The 24,569-nt window shown below is 40.0% G+C and overlaps 1 protein-coding gene across 6 annotated transcripts in view; it reads right to left on the bottom strand.

Moving 5' to 3' along the window:
* Window positions 1–6,129: 6,129 nt before the first annotated feature.
* The window catches only part of prdm16 (PR domain containing 16), a 269,870-nt gene continuing 251,430 nt past the window's right edge, over window positions 6,130–24,569 (bottom strand). For 4 of the 6 annotated variants that reach the window (XM_079637360.1, XM_079637359.1, XM_079637363.1 and 1 more), the window contains 9 exons: window positions 22,363–23,854; window positions 22,111–22,198; window positions 20,255–20,424; window positions 19,885–19,962; window positions 16,989–17,158; window positions 16,287–16,458; window positions 11,498–11,719; window positions 9,090–9,261; window positions 6,130–7,907 (listed from right to left, as the gene is read on the bottom strand). In XM_079637360.1, coding sequence (XP_079493486.1) covers window positions 7,773–7,907; window positions 9,090–9,261; window positions 11,498–11,719; window positions 16,287–16,458; window positions 16,989–17,158; window positions 19,885–19,962; window positions 20,255–20,424; window positions 22,111–22,198; window positions 22,363–23,854 — 2,699 coding nt within the window. In that variant the 3' untranslated portion in view covers window positions 6,130–7,772. Of the gene's footprint in view, window positions 7,908–9,089; window positions 9,262–11,497; window positions 11,720–16,286; window positions 16,459–16,988; window positions 17,159–19,884; window positions 19,963–20,254; window positions 20,425–22,110; window positions 22,199–22,362; window positions 23,873–24,569 lie in introns of all 6 variants that reach the window. The other 2 variants (XM_079637361.1, XM_079637362.1) reach the window with 2 other exon arrangements.

Raw genomic sequence — 24,569 nt, 5'->3', positions numbered from 1 at the left:
ATCTACGAGTGGCAAGTGCTACCCTTTGGCACTACCTGTAGTCCGTGTTGTGCCATTTATGCTGTCCAGAGACATGTTATGGATCATAGCACTCCCGATGACAATATCAGAACCACTGTAGAAAGGAATTTCTATGTGGACAATTGTTTGAAGAGCCTACCATCACCTCAAGAGGCAAGGCAGCTTGTAGACAAACTCTGTACCCTCTTTGCCAGCGGTGGCTTCGAACTGCTCCAGTGGGCATGTAATGATCCCAGTGTGGTTGACCACCTACCGACAGAATTGAGATCCAGCAGTACCGAATTGTGGCTATCTCAAGATCGTACCGATGTGCAAGAATCCGCATTGGGTTTAAGGTGGCACTGCAAATCAGATCTCCTTGGGTATAATACTCGTCCCGTCAAGCCTGGACCATGTACCCTTCGGCACATCTACAAGGTACTTGCAACCCAGTACGACCCCTTAGGTTTCATAATCCCATTCACCACACGGGCCAAGGTTTTAGTTCAGAGATTATGGGACAAGCAACGAGAATGGGATGACCCAAATCTACCTGATGACCTTTTGAGATCCTGGAAGGAATGGGAGGGAGAACTCCCTACGTTAGCAAGTATTTCACTTCCCCGCTGTGTCACATCCTCAGACATCGACCAGACTCACATCACCAGACAGATTCACATCTTTTGCGACGCATCCGAGCAAGCTTATGGATCTGTTGCCTACCTACGTGCTGAGGAGGACAGTGGTCATGTCCAGTTAGCCTTTATACTAGCAAGATCCAAGGTTGCCCCGAAACGACGTCTGACCATCCCCCGACTAGAGCTGTGTGCTGCCCTGAATGGTGCCCAATTAGCCAAACTCTTGCAAACTGAGCTTACCCTAAAGATCAATACAATGACACTGTGGACAGATTCCACCACTGTACTTGCCTGGCTCAACTCCGAATCATACAGATTCAAGGTGTTCGTTGGAACCAGGATAGCCGAAATTCAAGAGCTGACTGCAGAATGTTCCTGGCGATATGTGGATTCCAGCAGTAATCCAGCAGACGACCTTACCAGAGGTAAAACTCTTTCTCAGTTATCAGTGCCTAACAGGTGGAGTCAGGGACCATCATTCCTGCTTGAGTCTGAGTCAGTATGGCCTGTCACTCCTCCCATACAACCACCGGAAATCAAAACAGAGCAGCGTAAAATAATCTTCTGTGTCCTTATGACAGAAGTGGTTGTTCCTGACATTCCTGACCCTAACACACACAACACCTGGAGTGAGTTAGTAGAGGCCACAGTTCAGCGGCTAAAAGATACAGGACCACCGTCAGCAGTGGACTACCAAACTGCAGAATGGCATATCCTGCAGAAATCTCAAATTGATAGTTTTCCAGATGAATACAAATTGCTAAAAGCTGGTAAATCTGTACCTTCCACTAGTCGACTACTTGCTCTTGCCCCAGAATTTGACGACTCTTGTCAGTTTATAAGAGTTGGTGGCCGTTTACGTCGAGCTGAAGGACTAGAGATGTCAGTTATACACCCTGTAGTCCTTGACCCACATCACTGGGTTACCAAGTTACTGATCCGAGACTTTGATAGTAAACTCTGCCATCCAGGACCTGAAAGAGTCTTTGGAGAGATAAGAAGAAGCTTTTGGATACTGAGAGGACGAGAAGCTATACGCAAACAACAACATTTGTGCAAAGACTGTCAAAAATGGAAGAACAAACCAGTTATTCCCCGAATGGCAGATTTACCTCCATCTCGACTCAGACTGCTTAAACCCCCATTCTACAGTACAGGCATGGACTGTTTCGGGCCATTCCAAGTTAAGATTGGCAGACGATGTGAAAAAAGGTGGGGAATCATCTTTAAGTGTCTCACGACACGAAGCGTTCATCTAGACCTCCTTACAGCCATTGATACTGATTCCTTTCTGATGGCCTTGAGGAGGTTTATAGCTCGCCGTGGCACACCTCATGAGTTATATTCAGACAATGGCACTAACTTTCATGGAGGACAGAGAGAGTTGCAAGAAGCCTTTGCATCACTTGCTCCACAGATCCAGCTACAGTTAGCTAAACAAAAGATTTCTTTCCACTTTAACCCACCTGCAGCCCCACACTTTGGAGGTGTGTGGGAAAGAGAAATTAGGTCGGTCAAGACTGCTCTCCGCATCACAGTCAGCTCCCAAGTCGTAACTGAGGAAGTTCTCCAAACAGTCCTCATTGAGGTGGAGGGAATGCTTAATAGCAAGCCCCTGGGTTACACTTCCAGTAATGTAGCTGACCTTGACCCTGTTACACCAAATTATTTGCTGATGGGGCGGCCAGATAGCTCACTACCACTCGTAGTTTATCCTGCTACAGAGCTTATGGGTCGAAGAAGGTGGAAGCAAAGTCAGGTTCTGGCCGATCAGTTCTGGTCAAGTTTCATCCAGCACTACCTGCCTACACTACAGACCCGCAACAAGTGGCACACAGATACCAGTGACATTTCTACCGGAACAGTGGTAATGCTCATCGATCCACAACTACCACGAGCATTGTGGTTGGTAGGCAAAGTTGCTAAGACTTTCCCAGGTTCTGATGGCCATATCAGATCTGCGGAGATTCAAGTTAAGGATAAGACCTACACCCACCCGGCCTGTTTCTCGCTTGATCCCCCTTCCTGCATTCACAGATGCCCCTCAGACTGATTAATTTGTGCAAATATGCTTGGCATATTTGGGGGCGGCAATGTTAAGAAGGTTTCATCCGATCAGAGCGTTGTTTAATAAATGACGTCAGTCAGTGCCTAGTCAGTAAGAGACGAACAATATGAATGCTCCGATGCAGAAGATTAATATCTTATCTTTCCTTCAGCAGTGGTCTTATGTGAGCGAGTTAGTGACAATAATGTAAGTTGTTTACTTACTTTTATCCTGTGATGTTATATATGCGTGTAAAGCAGATTTGTGTACTTTATTGAGTTAACACGAGCTCGTTTGCTCACCATCGCGGCAGCTCGCGCTAGCGCCTAAGCGCCAAAGTTCACCCTTTATGTTGATATAAGTAATGCCTAAGTACGTTCATAGTGTGAGATATATCTCTGGATGGTGATTTATATGGTTATTTGCTTATTTGTGTGATATTGTGTTATGTGCTGTTTTCTATATCGGCTGTTTCTGCCTGTAATGACACTATAATGGCGTCTCACATAACAACTAACTCCATGTGCGTCCCTTGAACGCCACCTTGTGGATTAACTAAGAACTGCAATAACTTTAATAATGTAACCAGTCTATTGCCTGAGTGAATGTTATTGATTTAGCTGTATATCTCTAATATTATTGTTATTCTTTACTATTTCAGACCACTCACTGTTACCACTCACTGTTACTATTCAACCTGAATCAAGAGTAAACTACAAACTCTGCTTCAAACTCTGAGTCTTATGTGTTCTTGCCGACACACCAGTGCGGATACAAAATCCACCTGCTCCAGTAAATACAGTCCTTAATTAATCCTCCAAACAGTCACACAACAGAAAGAATGTGTTGAATCTCACATACATTCAGTGTTAGGAAGGTTGGAAATGTAATTGCTTACTGTTATAAGTTACCCATTGTAAACGTGGTTTGGATTACTTTATCAATGCAAAGCAATTTCCTTTTAATTTGATTAGTAACTATTTGAATTACACATTTTACCTCAGTACTACAACTAAATACAATTACATTAATTTTGTAATTTAATAACATCATTTCATTACACGTAACTAGTCACTCCTCAACCCTGCATACATTTTGTTCTAAAATATAGTTAATGATCAAATTCTTGAAATAAACTACCCCCTCAATGTTGTTTAATTAGTTTTGTTCCAATGTTATTTTCATTTCAAAGTAATCAAATAACACAAAGTGCATAATACAATCATATCTGACGTATATAGTAAAGCTTCATTGTTAAACACATGTATATTCATTTCTTTGAATTTTTATTAAATTGCAATTCTGCTTCCTTTGATTCAAATTCGAATTGTAATTCTAGATCCTGGTTTTGACATCAATTCAAATTAAAGAATCAATTCAATTCTGAATTGTGCACGAGGCTGGTGGCAGACATAGCGGCAAACCACAGCCCGGTTTCTGGCCAATCGATTGGGAAACACAACCTGGTTGTTAGGTTTTCTTCTGGGGTCATAAATCCCTTCAGAGAATACATAGTTCTGTTCTGTAAACCATGCACTAGACACCTACATCAATTGGCACTCTTCTGGACTGCCAAATGAGCATACAATCTGAAAATATGACATATTTTTCCCACATTAAATCAGAGGTAGGGTGAATATACTGTGATGTTCTGCTGGAGTCAGAATGGAGCACACATGAAATCTTTATTCTCTTAGCCTTTGAGCTTCTGGTGACATCACATCCCTTAAATGTGAATTTAGTGAAATTCTTGAAAAGTCACCATTGTTTCAGCTCGACACACTGGACATTTTCTCAACTGTCTTCCTCGTGGATAACATCTACAGGATTAAGGAAGAAGAAAAAACAGCATTCATATAAAAAGCACACAGGTTTTTATTGCATATCAATTTCATGTATAAATTCTTCATAGCATTGGAAAGATTACATTTGGTATACATATCTATTCTACAGAATTAACATCAGAATCATGTCTTTTCCATGAAATTGCTCTAAAGTACATCTTCAGTAATCACAAGCATCAAAAAAGAACTTCAGAATTTCAGAATTTTCAGTATTATTCTACAATCCTTAAATTTTGTCATTATTTCTCTCCCACAAGCATATTGTTCAGTTCAATAACCATCTGCCCATAGTATTTAAGGCAGTAAACAGGACTTAAAGTCAAACCTACTAACCTAACCACATGTACAATAAGTGCATCTACAAATTCATTGTTTTTTTTTTAATTATTATTTTTTTCTTTTTAATTTAAGATACACATTTCACAAATGGACACCATTATGACCTCTAAAACACAAGTCATGCACAATATTTTTTAATAAACATAACAGAAGCAATATACAACTCATATCCAAATGAAACAAGCACCATCTATTTTCAAACCCATGTTTAAAATGAACTTTCGGACATATCAATGTTATTTTTTTGAAATACTATACACTTTTTTTTTCTTTTTTTTTAGAGAAACCACATTATTTATGGATTTTGAAATGATTTGTTTGCAATGTAACAGTGGGCCAAGGAGATCTGCATTGCAGCCAATTTTTTTGACCATTTTCATGATGATTTTAACAGTGTGGGTCAATTTCTTCACCTACAGCGCTTGCTAAGTACAGTAGTATGTGACATGACTTCATACTCATAATTCCATAACATCCCTAGAAATCCTATGCATCCCACAGGCTTTTTACTCAAGGATTTGAGTAAATTATGTAGTGAGGAGATACGGTATGAAACAGGGTAATAGTGTCACCTTTTAGTATATTCAAACTAGTTTTTAAACAGCGCACCATCAAGCAGATTCCCTGTGATAGGCCAGTCAAATCAATCTTGTTTGGTTTGTGTTCGCGGTGAAAACTGAACATTCGTAAATGTTCAAAACTGAGAAGCTTTTCTGCCAACGCTGGGATATTCTATGTCGTTTCATTCAAAAGCATCTGATAAAATTGCCTGTTTGACCCATGAGTTAAAGTGCTTGTTAAAACCAGCCTTGCTTGGAAAAATGTCGTTAAAATCAGTTTTAAGTTAAGAGCTCGGATGTAAAGGAAAGCATGTGTTAGGCAGACAGGGGTGTGTTGATTTAAGTGCTGATTCCAGAGAACGTAGAGTCTTCTTAACGTCCAAAAAAGAAAGTGAGGAGAGGAAGTAAATGTATGACATCCTGACCAAAAAGACATTCAATCAAGAGAAGTTAACTTTATGAAGTTTGACTCGACCTACATATTAAATCTACTCTACACATTCATGATATGCATTCAGCTGTTTACGATTCATTCGCTGGCTTCACAGTTCAGAGAAGTTGGATAAGGACTCGTGTGTGTATTCATGGATTTGGGCATCTCTCAGAAACCTCTACGCTCTTGTGAACATTAAATGTTGCCGCTCACCATTTAATCACAATCCCATTGTAGCCTCTCACTTGCGGTGTCTTTTTTTTTTTTTGGTATGCAAACAATATTAAGCACTTGAATTATGTAGAATTTGATATGATATTTAGGACTAGCTGACAAAATAATGGGACATGGGAAACATGCAATTTGAACCCAGAGATACACTGTTGTTGACCCATTTTTTTTCATGAATATGTTTAACTATGAGTGATAAAATGTGTAAAAATGTCAAAATATAATGCCCCTTATTTGAGTTACCTGATATTTTAATTACATTTTTTTTTTTAATCACGCAGTGCCTACATTTCTAAATGGTTGAACAGATGCATCATAAACAAGACTTCATGATTATGTGCTCATAAAGGAAACAGTCTTTTGCAATTCAAATTTTGGCAACTTTCTTTTCTACAAAGAGCTTGAACATTTCTGAATTTCCACGATATTTCAGTAATTTCATTCCTTCAAAAGAGTGGGTACAACATTTTTTTTCTTCATTTTTTTCATTAAAAACAAAACAAAAAAACATCTAAATAAAAATAAATAAAAGACAAACACTCATCAATGTAAGTAGCAACAACAGAGGAAGAAAAGAAAAAAAACTACTAACAGTGGAGGCGACCACTTGGGAAAGAAATGATTGTCAAAGAAAAGGGGGTTATTTGGCACACAACACTCTCTGCTACCAACTGTTAACTTAGTTTGTACATCATACAACAATATTGTACAAATTTGGTCCTTCACTAAAGAATTATATTAACATTTGAGCACAGACGTGCTCAAAAAGAAACAATACTGTTTACCGAGGAACAAATCACATAGAAAAAAAAAATCATAATATTACTGAATTCAAGAAGAAGGAGAAAAGATTTTCCAATTGCCCCACTGGAGAATAATTTAACTCTTAAAAACAAACGTTCAGTTGAGACTAAAGGCCTGTATGCAGCTCAAATACTTACCATAACAACAATAATTACAATGACGATGATGCTATACAAATGAACAACCATGCTGCGTGATATATCATATGAAAAATCTCAAAGGTGACCTCCAGCGTCGACTTTTAGAGCAAACTGCGGTCAGCCTCGGGGGAAAGTTAGCATGCTAGTTTGCGGGCTAGACTTAAGTGCTTCTATTGCCATTGGAAATCAATGTTGATGTCTACACTAATGATCTACTGTAAGACTTCGGCTGTGAGTTAATATGAAGGAAACCTTGGTACAGTGCTGTAGAAAATCAACTTGAGAATGGAATGCTGTATAGAAACGGTTAAAATCTCCAGTTGAAGAAACGCATCAACCACCCTGTCCAGTCAACCCCGCCTGGGCTTCTCCGAGAACATGGTAAAAAACCCTTGAGAGCAGTCTCTGTGAAATGCATATCATTGGAAATGAGGTGATTTGAGTCTTTCGAATGCATCCTCGGGATTCAGCGGCTGAGGAGAGAACTCACTGCAGTTGGAAAGATGCTGTATGGCTGGGATTTGATGATTTCATTCTTGCTTTTATGCTGTGTAATAAAACTCTCCCATCTATGATTGGTTCCCGTGTCTGTTTCGCTCAACAGTACGTTCTCCTCCGTATGCGCATAGTGGTGGTTCATCTACTGTGGCATCGCTGGTCTTCGTGTTGGTCTCTTCTCCCATCTCCTCCTCTCTCCCTCCATCTCTTCTGATCTCTCTTTGTCTCGCTCTTGTTCTCAGATGTTGTTGAGGGGGTGAAAGGAGCTGTTTTCCGACGGCCCTCCTCCCATGTTGAGCCAGGCATCCAAGGAGTTCTGGGAGGATGAATGCAGATTGGCGTTCTCAGACAGAGAGAGCATCATTGCATAAGCCTGAGTGAAGAAAACACGGAGAGTTTCATCTCAGAACCAAACCGCACATCATCTTGTATCTATTGTCATTCCAAATACACGTGCTGATATTTTCAGCTGCTTATTGAATACTCGGAAACTTATCTTTCTGTGATCCACGGAAAATAGATAAATACCAGCATGTGGGTTTAAAAACACATTACTTTTTGGGAATCATTACAATGCAACCTAAACTTTAACTCTATAAATTCTTTACATGATGCAATATCAATTGGACATAAATCCTACAAACATAATGAGGGATTCCAAATCAGACATTTTCCTGCCAATAAACAATATTAAAGTGAAAGCATCAACTGGGTTCACACATATAAGACATGTAACAACTCCACGTGAAATGTTGAGACCAGAAGACAATTTAAAGGTAGATATACAAGGCAATGATACAGAAAGCTAATAGTGTTAGTTATGTTAATATCATTCAGTTAATATTTGTATCAACATTGAACATAGAAAATATTCGTTATAAAACAAAAATAAAAATGACAATGATTAGGTAGTGCAAAAGTTGCATGTAGTTTTATTATAACATATTTTTCTGCATGGGCTATCGAACCACTATGACCTCTATTTTAAAGTAACCTTAATGTAATATTTTTCAGTCTTTTCACACACACACACACACACACACACACACACACACACACACACACACACACACACACACACACACACACACACACACACACACACACACACACACACACACACACACACACACACACACACACACACACACACACACACACACACACACACACACACACACACACACACACACACACACACACACACACACACACACACACACACACACACACACACGAAATATAATAAAAAAATCGAAAATATTATATTATTGTTAATTAAAATTGTAACTAAAATATCAGATATTTTAAATCCACTTGACTTCTCAAAACATACAATTTAAATTTACGTTATTTATTTTCGTTTTCACTTTTCTGACAGAGTCTACCAAATGATTGAGGAACTCTGGAATACTGTAAAGGCCAAACTAAAAATAACTGCGTCCATATTGATAAGATGCTCTTTAACTCTTCTATCCTTCTCTCGACGTAACGTAACGTAAGACATGGGCTCATGGCACAGTAGAAGCTCTCTGGAGCAGGTACAGTCACATACCTGTGTTTTAGCCTGCCTGAAAAGAGTTTCTTTCAGCGCCTCCGACTCTACCGAGGGGCTAAAAATGTCTTTAATGTCATAGGGCTCCTCGCCAGCCTTATGGAACTCCAGGCCTTTGGGGAAACCAGCCAGAGGTTCCAGATCTAATAGGCCTGCATCCTCCTCAATACACCTGCACCGGGAAGGGGAGGGGGGGAGGGGGCCGGGGTGTGGAGAGGGGAGGGGACCCTCAGTTAGCCCACAAATTCAAATCTAAAAATTGGAACTGGATGCATTTGAGGAGCATGCAGTGGATGAGATGGTGACGGGACATGAAAAATATAGGTGGTCATCACACTAGCGGATGAAATCACAAAACAAATGGACACAGCTTTGGTGTTAAGAACTCTGTCCATCTCTCCGTCCATGCAGAATTAAACGAGATGCTGAGAAACACTTGCTCTTGAATAAAATATGCCACGAAATATTGATCATTGAAACATTTAGATGCCGGTGGCATTCCAACAGCAAAGCTATTCAAGACGAGAGACGCGAAAAAGTGAACCGAAATGCAACAGAACTGGACGCTCATTGCATGTGTGCAAAATTTGCAGGAAACTGTTAAACTGATCATTCTTTCTTTGTTTCGGCAAACCAAAGTTTCAATGATTAAACGGACATGTACTGACAGATTAGTTGCGGATTAGTAGCGTTAGTTATTGTATGAGGACTGACAGACAATGAGTATCACAGTATAAACACTATGGGAGACGATGAACATCTTACACAGACACTCTGTTCCTCAAGCTGGGGTGTGTTTCCCGTACAACCACGAAACTCACTGCTTAACCAGTACGACACGTCCTTGAAGAAATCAACTAGTCACGACTGTTTCCTCAAACCGTATTGTCGCAAATTTGTCAGATTGAATCACGTTGGTTAATGGGTAACTTCTTTTAATGAATCTGTTTGAGATCAAACTAATGCTGGGTTTTTTGCTAAAATTACAGACATGATTTGAGAAGAAATCTCATTTATTTCAGTTATTTTGCTTTATTTCCAGATTCAATCATAGGCTCGTTCTTACGTACTAGGGCACGTCTTCACTCTTCAAAAACGGTGCTTTAAATCTCTTGAAAAACTAAACGAAGTAAATGACATTTGTATATATATTGTACTGAATGTCAGCTTGCTTATTTTGCTCAAGATAAGGATTTATTGAGTCCACATTTCATGCAAACAAGAAACTCTGCTTCTAACCACAGGTCGAGAGCTGTCGTTCCAACCACTCAACTTTGCGATGCTGTTTGCGAATGTTCATTATAAATACTATGTACTATATTCTAACTATGGTTCCGGGAAACACTCACTCATTGAACTATGCTGGTAACGATGGACCTTGCGACCATAGTTGGCTTTCGGGAAACGCACCCCTGGTGAGCTGCTTTGATACACAAGCAACTCTCTTGTGGCTTCTAAGGCAGGATAATAAGTGAATTGATTTGAGACTATCTTCTGGAACAGGTTTTTATTTGATTTTTATTGTGTCTATGCAGCTCACTTGGTTTTGGAACAGAGCTATAGCATTGTAGGCACATTGTTCTTTTGTTACAGTGCATTTTCTGTAACAAAACCTCTGATCTTCTTAAATGAACACTCAACCAAAATCAAATCATTTTCGCAGTAAATTTGCAGTAAATTTAGTGGCATTCACAACTGGAGGTAAACAACACGATTGTGTTTGTTTGGGATAACTTTTTTTAATGAAATATTATCTTTTTTTTTTTTTTTTAAGAAATCTCTTAAAAGTACCAAGGTTGTTCAATTTGTTCAAAGATACAGTAATATTATGAGATATTGTTACAATTTAAAATGACAGTTTCAGAATCATTGTAAAATGCTGATTTGATGCTCAGTTATTGTTGGTGCTTAATTATAATAATAATGGGTCTTATTATCCATGTTAAAAATGTTTTAATATTTTTATGGAAAAGGTGATACATTCATTTGAAAGATAAATCTTTTGAAACAGTATAAATGACTTCACTGTCTCGATTGATCAATTTAATGCGTACTTGCTAAATAAAATGATTAATTTCTCGTAATAAATAATATAGATTACACTATTCATACTTCATTCTACTTTCTTAAATTTAACATGAGATAAAAATCGACCCGCTTATTTTTTCTGGTCTTATTAGAAATATTTCATCAGTGCATTTACTCCAAACAAACAAAGAAACATATTAATTACTTACACCAAATAATTTTTTTTGCCAATGTCACAAAATCATCATATTGCAGTAAAACGACTCGAAAAGGCTTAATCAATTAAAAGTATAATTTTCACATCTTTAATGTGAGTGTTCATTTAAGTGAGAGTGTCTCTTTTGAATCTTTTCTTAAATAAACAGACGTGTTTTGCTGACCTGCGCGTGTGTTCGTAAGACATAGGGAGAGGGGTGGGCTCCTCGTCCTCGTCGTAAGTGCCCTGCACCATAGTGGCGGGAGAGGCCGTCTCGTCCTGAGACTTCTCTGTCAACGAGCCTTCCTCATCTTCATCATCTCCCTCCATCTCCTCTTCCTCCTCCTCCAGTTTGGAGGCAGTGTGAGTGTGACTCTGAGGATGCTCTTCCTCGGTCAGTTCTGACCTGTAATAACGAACAGTCCCCATTTAGTTTCACATGTGACCATATTCATCATTTTCTTTTGATGCGTTGTATTCAACAGGCTGATTTTACTACTGTACCTTTAACATGTCTTCATGCAAACAAATTCTGGTTTTACTGGCTAAGCTCTTTGCAAATAAAATGAGTAAAAATACCTATTTGAATACTTTGATTTTGAATACAAAATTTCTGTTGATATGTAAACAGGGAAGGTCATATGCCATTGCACAGCAAAAAAAGAAAGAAAGTGTTTTTGTCACGATTTCAGTAAAAATATCTTGTTTTCAGATAATCAGAAGTTGTTTTATTTTTATTTTTTCTCATGTAAATGTATCTTGGTTTAAGGATACTGAATGGATATTGTACTGGAAAACAGAACCAAAATTATTTTTTGCAATGCGATTTCTGAATCTGAATGACACCTTTTTTCAGTTTAAATTCCATAAATTGTGTGGGTGGATGGGAGATGTTCATAAATATGACTACAGCAAACTTTTTTATTTCAAAAAGAATAATAGTTTTCACCATGTATTGTCCCCTTTGAAATATTCAGTTTTTACAAAGGTCTTTTTTTTTTTTTTGAGTGAAACGGTATCCATAGCAGAAGACGGCTTCTGTTTTATGTCTTTTTTGTCTGTATTTTAGTGCTTATTTTTCATGTTGAAAGCTATCATCTTGCCTTTTCCTATTCAAGTTTCAACCAACTTGGGAATAAACTTGAAAAACCTTTCAATTCCGGCAGGAACTACACACACACACACACACACGTACACACGCAAGCATGCACGCATGTACAGTACCCGCGCGCACACACACACACGCGCGCGCGCGCACACTCCTTTACAAATCCCTGTAGGATTGAAGTGACACCAGATTTCTAATGACCACTGGTGATGAGTGTTTATGTCTTCGGGACATGGCTATGACATCTAATGACACCTCCCCAAAATATCAGAAAAAAACAAAAACTATTTTCACCCTGAGGGTCCATTGAGGTAATTCTCTCATCATAATCTGACTGCCAAATATCAGTGCTATGCTGGTCTCTGGGTTGCCATCCATCATTTTGGATTGGACTGTAATTCCCCTGCCTGGCCCGAGCTCGAAAACACAGATCCACGGATGACAAACACACAGGTTTTGCAATTAATGACAGACGTTTCTTGCGAGCGTGGCAATGATGAATTGGCTAATTTCGGAGAGGCGAGACAGAGCGAGTTAGACAGGTCAGCAGCACTCATCATGGTTTGTCTCAATGCCACCAAGTTCCAGAGAAACCGGTTGTTCTGCGAAGCAGCTATCAGCACCGCGCCGTTCCACTACCACTCTTTCCCCAAACATTTCAGTTCATGATGTCATTGCGCATACCCCTCCAAAGTCGTTTTTACTTCAGCGCTCTGAAACGAACTTCTATTAAGGCAGGCGAATGTCGAGTGCGCCGGGAGGGGAGGTGGAAGGTGGGTGGTTGAGCTATGTGAGGTGTAGACTTACCAAAAACAGAAAAAAAAGGAACAAGAAGAACTGCTTGTTTCCCATTTTCCATCATGCTTAAATATCCCATAATCAAATTTGCCCTGGCCTGAGAGAAAGTCCATGCCACGTGGGAGACAGCAGCGGTCCTGCCACAGACCTGTGCTTTGTCTCTCAGTCTAAACATGTCAGAGCGCTGTTTGCGTTAGCTTGAGGGGGGTGGGGGTCCGTCAATGCAGCACACAGATAAATGTCTCGGTCTGAGGGTCCCCTGATAGGGCTAAACCTGCAGACCCCTACAGACTGACAGTCAAACTCAGACAGACCAGCCACACACACTTTCAAGAAGCATTAACCCAGCTGCAGGTAAACCCCCATCATGCCTCTCTGCATATTGCGAAGAGAACAGATCACGTCTTTTTCCACTGACATTCATGGAGGAAGTGTGGAAGCTGGCTTCCGCCACTTCATTTTTATCTCACAATTCTTGAGATAAAATACTTTTTTTTTTTTTTTTTTTTTTTTTGAGAGAGAGAGTTATTGAGTCAAATTCTGAGGAAAAAAGTCAGAATTGCAAGATATAAACTAAAAATTCAGAGAGAAAAAAAGTCTTATAAAAGAAAAACGTTTACATCCCACAATTCTCTCTTTTTATCATGCAATTTGAGAAAAAAGCCAGAATTGCTAGTTAATATAACGTAATTCGGACTTTTTAAAATCAGATTTGCATGATGAAAAGTCGCAATTATGAGTTATAAACTCAGAATTGTGAGGTATAAATGTTTTTCTGAGACTTTTTGAGTTTATACAGTATCTCGCAATTCTGACTTTTTTCCTCAGAATTGGACTTAATACCTCTCGAATTTAAAGAAGTCAGAAGTGCGAGATATAAACTCGCAATTGCAATACAAATCTGAATTATGAGAAAAAGTCAGAGTTGTGAGATATAAACACAATTGCGAGACATAAACTTGTTGTTCCTGTTTTTCCCGTATTGGTAAGTCTACACCTCATATGGCTTAATCACCTGACCCAGCTTACTCGACATTCGCCTGCCTTAATAGAAGTTTGTTTCAGAGCACTGAAGTAAAAACAACTTTGGAGGGGTATGCGCAATGACATCATAAACTGAAAAGTGTGGAAAAGTGTGTGTGTGTGTGGGGGGGGGGGGGGGGGGGATGTCAGAATTGTGAGATAAAAAGTCGCAATTATCTTCTTTAAAAAAAGAAATGATTATGTGTACAATACTTTGTCTCTCCTAACATTGTCAGGAGTAAAAAGCAAAACAAAGATAAATTGCTGACAGTAAAAGTATAAGGGTCCATTCAGACAGAATTGTCCATTCCACTGTGATGCTGCTTCATTGTTTGTCTGTGTGCTAGACGAACATGTTTGACCGATGCGCGTAAAAACGGTTTAATAACGTAGTGTCCAAGTTACCAGAGTTCTAAAAACTCACGCATTTTGTAACACACAAATATGTTCTGTGTGAAGGCTCCTTTAAGCTAATTTAATTTCAAATTTAATTTGGAAAGCATGATTCAGAAGATGTCATATCTCATTTGAGTATCAACTACGTCTCAGATGTTACTCATAAAATTCCTTAAAGAAATTAAAGTGTTTGCGGTTTTTAACTATACTATTAGTCTGGATAGCATAGCTTACGTATATAATGGATTTCTCAGTTATGTCCGACAATTCCTTAAGAGAAATAAAAACAAAACTGAGACAATTGTTGTATTTATTTAAACATAATTTGAATGTCATACCTCAGATGAGTGTTCTCATTTGAGTATCAAACATGTCTTGAATGTTTTTTCTGAAAATTCCTTATGAGAAATACAAATATGATTAAATGGCAATTGTTGTTGACAAAAGAGACAATTATTGTATTTGTTTATCAAATTATTTTGAATAGCCTAGCCTATATTTGACTATAAACTACTGTATACTGTAAAAATTCCTTTTGGAAAAATATAAATAGGGCCAAATGAGAAAATTGTTGTATTTATTTAAAAATCAGTATTGGACAGGATAGCTCAGGATGGAGTGATTAAGTACGAGTGTATCATTTTGCTCAGACAATTGAGTTCTCAGTTATGTCTCATTGAGAGACTGTTGAGATAGCTTCTGAAACTCTAGAAGAGGCAAATGTGAGACCTTTATAGGAGAAACAAATGATATATTACATTTTGTATTATTATTTCCTATGCAGTATCAAAGACCGAAGAAGAAACTAAAAGCAGAAAAAAGACGCTCCACCGTGAATGCTGACTGGCTGCACAAGAGTGACAGAAACCGAGAGAGAAACAGGCAAACATCATGAAATAAGATGCATGAGCGCATAGGGGAATATTGCAGCTGCCTGTCCATTTGAAGCGGGTGTTTCTGTGAGGCCGATTTGCAGGGAGACAAAACAGAGCACTTATTTGAATTACAGATATTAAAATGCCAGGCCTGCTGTACGAGTCGGGACAGGACTATTGATCCCAGATGGCAGTGTGAGGTTTCAGTCCACGGCAGAGCTTTAAAGTGATGAGGCAGAACCAAGGAGTGTGGAGGAGCCGGTAAAATCGAGGAGGACTATTACACGTCTAAGAAAGAATTCATGTATTTGGCCATGTATCTGTTCGTACACGTTTGTCTGCATTAATCAAACTCCACAGTACCTAAACCAAAATCTGAAGCGATGTGAACCTGGCCACACACCGACAGGCGTGCTGACGGTTCATGAATTTGGCAGTAATGAGCTTTTGTTTGGTGTTTTCATAAGGCGATGGAATGTGCTCCCTGATGTGTATCTGGCTGTGCTTAATGCAGAACAGAACTCAACAAGGTGAAATGACTCATTGAGATGTCCCGTCCCTCTGCCCACTGAAGACAAAGTCTGTAATGCACGCGCGCGCGCACACACACACGGCTGGTGGGAGTGAAGCAGTACCACAGTCCTCCACTAGAGGGCAGACTGTAACTTCATGACAAGCGTGTCTGAATCTGATTCTATACAGTAGGTTTGTTGCCATAGTTTCAAAACATATTCTGTCCATGTGTGTGTTTGTGCATGAGTGCGAGCTCGTACCTTTTCTCTGAGGAGCTGCAGGCCTGGTTCAGCTCACTATTGGAGATGAAGTTCCTAATCTCTGAGAAATACGAGTCCTCCTTCTCATCCAAAAGTGGATGATTGTCAGACTCAGAGTTCGGTGAGGAGATATTTGTTCCTAAATTCGAGAGGATCCCAGACTGCTGACTCACTACAATAAATAAACAGATACAATGATTACTAAATAACTCATTAAATAAGAAAGAGGGAGGAAATATTTGACATGGACAGGGATCGGTCACCCAAAAATGAAAAATTTGTCATCATTTACTCAACCTCATGTTGCTCCAAACCTGTATGAATTTCATTCTTCTGTTAAAACAGAAAAGAAGATATTTTGAAGAATGTCTGTGATCCAACAGTTGATAGCCATTGACTTCCATGGTATTTTTTCCTATTATGGAAGTCAACTGCTACCGTCAACTGTCTGGTTACCAACATACTTCAAAATATCTTCTTTATAGTTAAACAGATGAAAAAATATTTCTATGTAAATAAATAAAAAATGTTTCCAATAATCAGGTTGGAAAAACATATGGGTGAGTAAATGATGACAAAGTTTTAGTTTTTGGCTGAACTATCCCTTCAAAACTACCGTTGCATGTGCTCTTGCCAGATACTTTTTGAATTAAAAAGTTATTTAAAGAAATTGGGAAAAAATATTAAGGAAATTGATTTTACCTGGAATATTCTCGTGTTCATGTTTCTTTAAGTGGCGGTCCAGATTGGTCTGTTGGCCGAAGCAGCGATTGCAAAGGTGGCACTTGAAAGGCTTTTCCTTGTTGTGAATGTTACGAACGTGTCGCTGGAGGTTGGAGGAGATGCTGAATGATCGGTCACAGTATTTACATCTATGAAGGAAAGAAGGAGGGGAAAAAAAAAAATCAAAGATTTCATATGAGGTTTGTGCTGGGCTGAAAACAATAATCAAAAGTCATTGTATTACACCATTTTGGGCCTACATGTAGGACACATTAGAAATAAACAAATTAAAAAATATGAAAATGATTAAAAACATATCTGTAGTTTCAGTCAAGTGAAATATAGGACATTTTGTTGGGAAAATTGCTTAATATTGTCGCTACCATTAAATACTGTGTGTTCAATGTTTGGTGACAATGACCCCACCAAGAGGCTGACCAAGGAAATGCAGAGTGCAGGTGTTGACCAGTGCTTTCTTCTCTCAGAAAGCTCTGATTTCATTTGTGTATGAAAGCAAACACTCCCTTATGTCCTTCAATGGCTCATATTTTTTGCCATCATGTTTTTCCTTCACGTAAGCCAATGAAATAGCTAGTCTTGTAATCATGATAGACATAATGCAGTTCATTTCCCTTTTTTGAGATTCCATATTTTGACATGTTTGCAGTGTGTGATATGAGATATTCTCTGTGTGCTAGAGTGTCTCAACAGTCACGGTTGGGCTTCCATCGCTCTGGATTACTTGTTTTCAATGTCAGATCAGCCAGAATAGGCAGGAGAACATCAGTTTAATGTGCTGATAAACAAACATCGCAGCGAGGCAGTGTCAGGAGTTTGCCGGACAGTGCTTTCTTTGTTGGGTGGCCGGTGTAGCTTAGACTCCCGCGGTCGCAGCAAAGTTGACTTTCAGGGCTAATTGCTTTGGGAAAATCGCTCGTCATCAAGTGCTCAGAATCAAGATGCAGGCCCCTTTTCATGTTCCAGTTTATTTTGTGAGCAAATGTGTGTGCGCTTCTGTGGAAACGATTTTCCAGACTTGGCACATCATGGTTCATAGAGAATGGTAAAATGCCAAGGCAACGTTTTTTTTTTTTTAAGCCAGTCTTTTCTGCCCCCCATTTTGTTTATTTTCATTACTTGGTCCAGAGGGACTTTAAATTACTTCATCATCTCAGTTCTTTTTTTCTCTGTTACAAGGACTGTACATGAAGCGTTACAATCCGAATGGGGTCTTTCAATGGTCAGACCTAGTGGGCCAATTTCGCTACGTAGAGTAGCTGATAGCATCTACAGCAGGCAAATAACCTACTACAATGAAGCCGGCCCGCTCTGATATTGGCCTGACTCGGCCCTTTTTTGCTGAAAGTAAGATGGGGAGATGCTGATGATGTCTGCTATTTGTTAGGGTAAATTGTTTCTAAATGAGCTAATCAGGGGATTGTTGTGAAGGAGCCAAGCATGTAGTGGCCGTGTCCCACGGGAGGCTCTCTATCTCGTTGAGTGTGTTCACAGGGCTCTATGGTAGATTTGTAGAACTCAAAGAGGGGTCTGATTCCGCCTGACCTTTTTTGTACGCTAAGAAAAACTCGTGTGAAACTGATATACGCTACAGAACTTCCAAATGCTTTTAAGTAGAATGCCAAAATACATACGTAAATAAAAAGAAAAGAAAATAACTGTTGTGGAAGGAAACAATGCAGACACCTACGTTTGTACACTTTCTGAAGAAAAGGAGATTATAGTGCATGCTTGTGCAAAAGCTGCTGCCCTGATGCTACGGTGTTCTGGGTGGTTTCCCGGTGGTGCTATGCGCTTATTGAGGAGTTGTATGGTTGTTAGGGTGTTCTGGGTGGGTAGTTGCAAGAGAGTCCTGTTTAGTTGCTAGCTTTCGTCTTTATTAATGTCTATGGAATTTTTCACTTGTTTCACTATACACAAAGCAAAAAGTCTGTTTGCTTAGAAAAGTAATAACATACGTCATGAAGTCGCAATATGAGGTAACATTTATGTCTCTTGCACAAACAGTGCGGGACGGGTTGGATGTCAAAGTTTATTACTTATGGTCAGGGGTTTGTCCAAATCCCTAACTCTAAGCATTAGTAAAAATCATGTTTAAGCACCATTAAGATATTTTTTCTAGTAAATGAATGCTTTTACTTAAATTTGTTGAGAAGCTGGACTGTTAGGTTACCTTTGGCAGTAAAAGTCTTTCTTCTTTCACATCTTAGTCATGCCTAGGTCAAAATATCACTTAAAACTTTGAAAGTCGGTTCATGGTTCATCTCCAAAGTGCCCTCATAGAGGACTTTCCACAGCTGGTTGGAAGCCAAATCAATGATAATTAAGCAGTTCTATAAACAGAGCGTGGATGTCTCCGGGGTGCTATTACCAGCCAACATTGTCCAGAGCTTGCTCTACCTCCAAAACATCTGCACAGACAGAATCAATCTTCTTTCTTTTTTGATCGTGCTGCCTCTTATGTCTTTCATTGTTTCTATGTGATATTTCTCAGAATGAGCAACATTTGTATAGCAACGTAATACGCTAGAACAAATCTCATGTGCTGATCACATAAAACAACAAACAGACAGTTTTTAAGTTTTCTACGTTTCCAATACAAGGGCAGTTTCAAAATGTAAGCAGCTTAATAATCAGCAACTGATTAGCTTTGTATTTTGTTTATTAAAGTATTGTGTCGTTAGCTTAGCAACATGATATAACATCAAACTATTGGAATAAATTGTGAGGTAAGTCTCCTTCACACAGGGGGTAAAAAGCTTTAGAATTTCAATACTGCATTTGTGTGTGTGTGTGTGTGTGTGTGTGTGTGTGTGTGTGTGTATAACACAAGAGTTTATGTACAAGAGTGGCTTACCTGTAGGGTTGTTCTCCTGTGTGTGTTCGTAAGTGCCTTGTAAGATTAGCTGACCTGGGAAAGATTTTCCCACAGTACCTGCAAAGGATGGAAACTATACTTTGATACGGTCATCTAGCATTGTTACAACTCTCAAATTCAAAGAGTTCTAACTCATTGTCTGGGGACATTCAATGTAAATTTTGACTAATAAAACAAAAGCAGAACATTGGTAACTTTATCTTTATATATAGTCTATTTCTATTATGTGTGCATTAGTGTGTACTTCTAACTATAATGGTATGGTTACGGTAGACATGCTCAAAATAAAACTGTAGAGTTAAAGGAATCTTTTAGGGATGTTTACTCTTGTTTCATGAGCGGCGCTCACCTGCAGGTGTATCGCTCCTTGCCTTTGCGTAAGATAGCATCGGAGAGAGAGGGAGGCGGGGAGCGGAAGTTAAAAAGATGGTGTGAGGGGTGCTGGAGGGAATTGGGAGCATCCAGTTTCAGAGCGGCAAAGCTTTCCAACTTCTCAGTCATGTTTTCCATCGCAGACACCTGAGGAGAGAACATGAGGCGAGTTCAGAGAGGAATACTCTATGTTTGATGCACAGCTCAGGGGCTCATTTAATCAGAAACTTCTCTTGGATTGATTTTGTGTGAGATTAGGGACTAAGATTTGTTTTTTTTGCATTTGTTTAGGGCAGATACACGAAGAACAAAATAATAGCGGTGGTGAGGAACTCTGACAGAGAGCCTGAGAGTTTGCATCATAACCAGACAGGATGGAAAGCTGGAGGAAGTTATATATCAGAAGGTCGAGTCTTGATTGTGCTGTTCAAGAGTGACCTCCCTAACCTATGGCACGTTGGCAGCCACTCGAGCAGCCCCTTGGGAGCCCCCGGCTCCTACTTTGTTCCCAACAAATCTCTGAGAGAAGCGTCTGAATGAGCCATTCACCTCCGTGAGCGGTAACCATACAATGCAGTTTAAGATACCCCTCGCTGATAGTACTTCCCCTGTTGCAGAACAAAGGCTTCGCTATGTGGCTCTATGGCCAAAAACAGCTTACATCCTTCCTACTTTTGGAATATGGATAAACACAGAGACAGACAGTGCGTTTTAATTTATTTATACTGTACGTGTCTCGGTATCACCTTGATTCTGTCAGTGTTTTAGCTTAGAATATCAAAAGGCAATGGTGCTCTTGTTAATGCTTAAACCTTTTTTAAAATCATGATCACTTATTTCTCAAAGACAAATATGTTGTCTTAAAATGTATACATTTTAAAAACTGCAGAAATATACAATGAGACAGACAGACAGACAGACAGATATAGATAGATAGATAGATAGATAGATAGATAGATAGATAGATAGATAGATAGATAGATAGATAGATAGATAGATACAGTAGATAGATAGATAGATAGATAGATAGATAGATAGATAGATAGATAGATAGATAGATAGATAGATAGATAGATAGATAGATAGATAGATAGATAGATAGATCACCTGTAGAAGTAAATAGATTTGAATAAATAGGGGGCTGCTGAAAAGAGAGAAGGAAAGAGCGAGAGAAGGTTTGGATTTGGGGGGAGGTAGGTCAGCATTGATGGAGGCCAGATTTACAGGTCAGATAAGACAGTTCCCAACAAGAGAGGCCATTCTATTACACACAAACACAGGAAGTCCCTGATCGACATGCAGACATTATCTAGGCAGCCAGAGCAAGAAAGAAATGCTAGGAAGTTATTAGTGGTGGGGACTCAACGGAGAACTTCCCAGAGACAATGGTCTACTCCGAAAGTATGTGGCATAATTTGTTTCAATTCAAAAGGCCATTATTAATAATATTTTCATTATTGTTGTCACCGTTCAAAGGTGGGAAAGGTTTAAAATACTAACACAAACAATGGGGGTTGTTTTTCTAAGCAAAAGATAACGAATTTTGAATGCACAGCATGCCAGAACAGGCAATACCTCTTATGAGATTATCTTCATGATGAAAATAATCTAGTGAAAATAAATACCATCAGAAGTCAGGACTTTTTAAAACATCAAGGCTCCCCTTGAACCAAACAGGGCGTGAGGCGGAGGACACTGGGAATTTGTGAATTTGTCCAAAACACTGGTGTTTTTGGCATCTTGGCATACTCCACTGTACTTGAATGCAATGAAGAGCAGGATCTTTACCAAGGAACAAGAGGAAGTAAAGCAAATATATGTTAAAAAAATTACCTGAGGATGGAAAAGTAGTGGTGCCGGCCTCAGGTACTTCTCCTTTAGAGCTCCTACTGGGTCTAATAGCTTCCTCTTCTCCACCCTGCTGGACAACAACACCAAGGGTTACGTACGAACGAAGGTTGATTGTAAACCTACTGGGTCCCAATACTTTTTCAATAACTTGTCACATTTTAACATATCCCTATCTACAGGTTTGGATTGTCATTGTGGTGGGTAATACAATAAGGCCTACTCGGCTTGAAATACCTGTAGATGGGGTCCATGAAGAACGGCGAGGGCTTGGCGTAGTGGAGCGACGGCTGCTGGGGAGGAGGTGGCTGGGGAAGGGATACTTGAGGCTGATGCATCTGGGGCTGGTGCAAGTTCTGGGACTGAGTTAGTGCTGGGTGTTCATCTTTAGCTGCTTTGCAGTTTGCACCATAGACGTGATTCTTGCGCTGCTCATGTGTGCCACCGTTGTGGTTGGCTCGGCTTCGGCTGCCTATGCTAAGGTCCAGAGGCTGTTCCTCACCAGGGGCCCGGAGGGCGTTGGGTGGCAAGGCTGGCTTGCTGGGGGGTGGAGGGAGAGGTTTGACCTCCTTGGGTTTGGTGGTTAGGTCAAAGGGTGAATCCGCACCAGTGGCTGTAGGTAATTTCTGTATGTGCTCACGAGGTGATTTAGGCTCAGGTTTGAAGAACATACCAGGATTGAGTGCTCTGTCTGTGAATGGGTACAAGGAATGTGGGAAGTTGGGCAGAAACTGGAAAGGAAACATGGAATGGTAGTTTAAGGAGCCCATTTTCTTCTCCTGCAAGCCCATGAATCCAGGCCCAAAATACTTTTCTGCAATGGAGGCAATGGCTTTAATTGAGTCAGTGGTGGCCCCGGAGGGTGGAAGTGCTTGCTCTTCTGGTGGTGGGAAAAAGGAATGCTGGGAGGAGAGGAATGGGCGTTCGCAAGGGAGGTTCCCTGAACTGGAGACAGATACTGAACTGCTGCTCACTTCATCCTGCTTGCTCTCCTGCACCGGTTTCCTTCTGCTCTTCTCCCGTTCGCTCTCTGCCTCACTTTCTAGGTCGGAGCCAGACACAGTGCCAGTGGTGGTGTCTAGATCTGTGCCACTAGATGTGTTAACATCTTCCAAATCACTACCATCAGACATGTCGTTCATCTTCAATTTATTCTTGTTGTCTGAGAAGTCCAGTTTGGACTCTCGGTTCTCCTCTGACTGGCTGCTGAGACCACTTCCTACATTTCCATTGCTGTTGTGCATGGATGAAACCACGGAAAGAGTAGGAGCATCAAGAGGAGGCAGCTTCCCATCTTGAAGTGGGCTCTTGAGCAGTGAACTAGGAGGTAACAATGGCGGTCTAGGATATAGTGATGGGGGAAAGATCCCTGGGAAGCCATGTGACATGGCTGGGAATGCAGGAGGTGCTGGGGAAAAGGGCAAACCTGCATGATGTGGCCTGGATGAGAAATAATCACCGAAGTTAAGTCCACCATGGTTCAAGCCAGGATGAGACTTGGACTTGCCTAAAATGGGACTGGATGTCATTGGTATGCCCGATGTGAATATGCCTCCGGGATTATAATGATTCTTGCCCTCGCAAAAGCGCCGGTGCTTGTTGAGGGAGGAGGTAGTGCTGAACATTTGCCCACAGTCTTTACACTTGATCTGGGTGCGGCAGTCTGCATGCATCCGCTTGTGACGACACAGGTTAGAGAACTGGGTATACGATTTGTGACACACCTCACCTGGGAGAACACACATGACTGGTTAATTCTATTAACATACTGTTTTCATTTGGCGTTCATTCAATAGAAGTGATAATCCGGCAGCTGATTAGATCAACCAATAAACTGTGCATGCTGTTTATCATGTTCAACAATCACATCAGAAGTAGCTAACCCTGCTCCTGGATGGCTACCTTCCTGCAGAGTTTAGCTCCAACCCTAATCAGACACACACCTGGGACAGCTAATCGAGCTGTTCAGGATTACAGGCAGGTATGTTGGAGCAGGGGTGAAACTGAAGTGTCCAGGAAGGCATACCTCCAGGAGCAGGGTTGGCTACCCCAGTCTACATTGAACTCTACTCTGGTTCGAAGGTGAAATTAAAAAAAAGGCTGCACATGGTAATGTTATATGTTAAAAACTATGATCAATTAGCAAATTAATATCTTGTTGATGATATTCTTTATTAATAGATTAACTATTTCGACTAATTTTGTATACATACAAATACATGTACACTGGTACAGCATACATGCATTTGGACACTGGTGGTAACACACAAAACATTGTGAAGCCAAGCAAAATGAAGATGATGTTTTCTCAGTTTTGGTAAGAGGGCAGCTAAGACAAGGCATATACATTAACCTCTAAACATGAAATCTGCCTTGGCCAAATACAAGCCTTAATGGGCCCTCAAAAGAAAATGCACAGTTACAACAAAAAAAAAGAAACAAAA

This window comes from Phoxinus phoxinus (assembly GCF_949152265.1).
Source record: "Phoxinus phoxinus genome assembly, chromosome: 15".
Classification (NCBI taxonomy): domain Eukaryota; kingdom Metazoa; phylum Chordata; class Actinopteri; order Cypriniformes; family Leuciscidae; genus Phoxinus; species Phoxinus phoxinus.
This window is presented reverse-complemented; position numbering and strand designations above follow the sequence as displayed.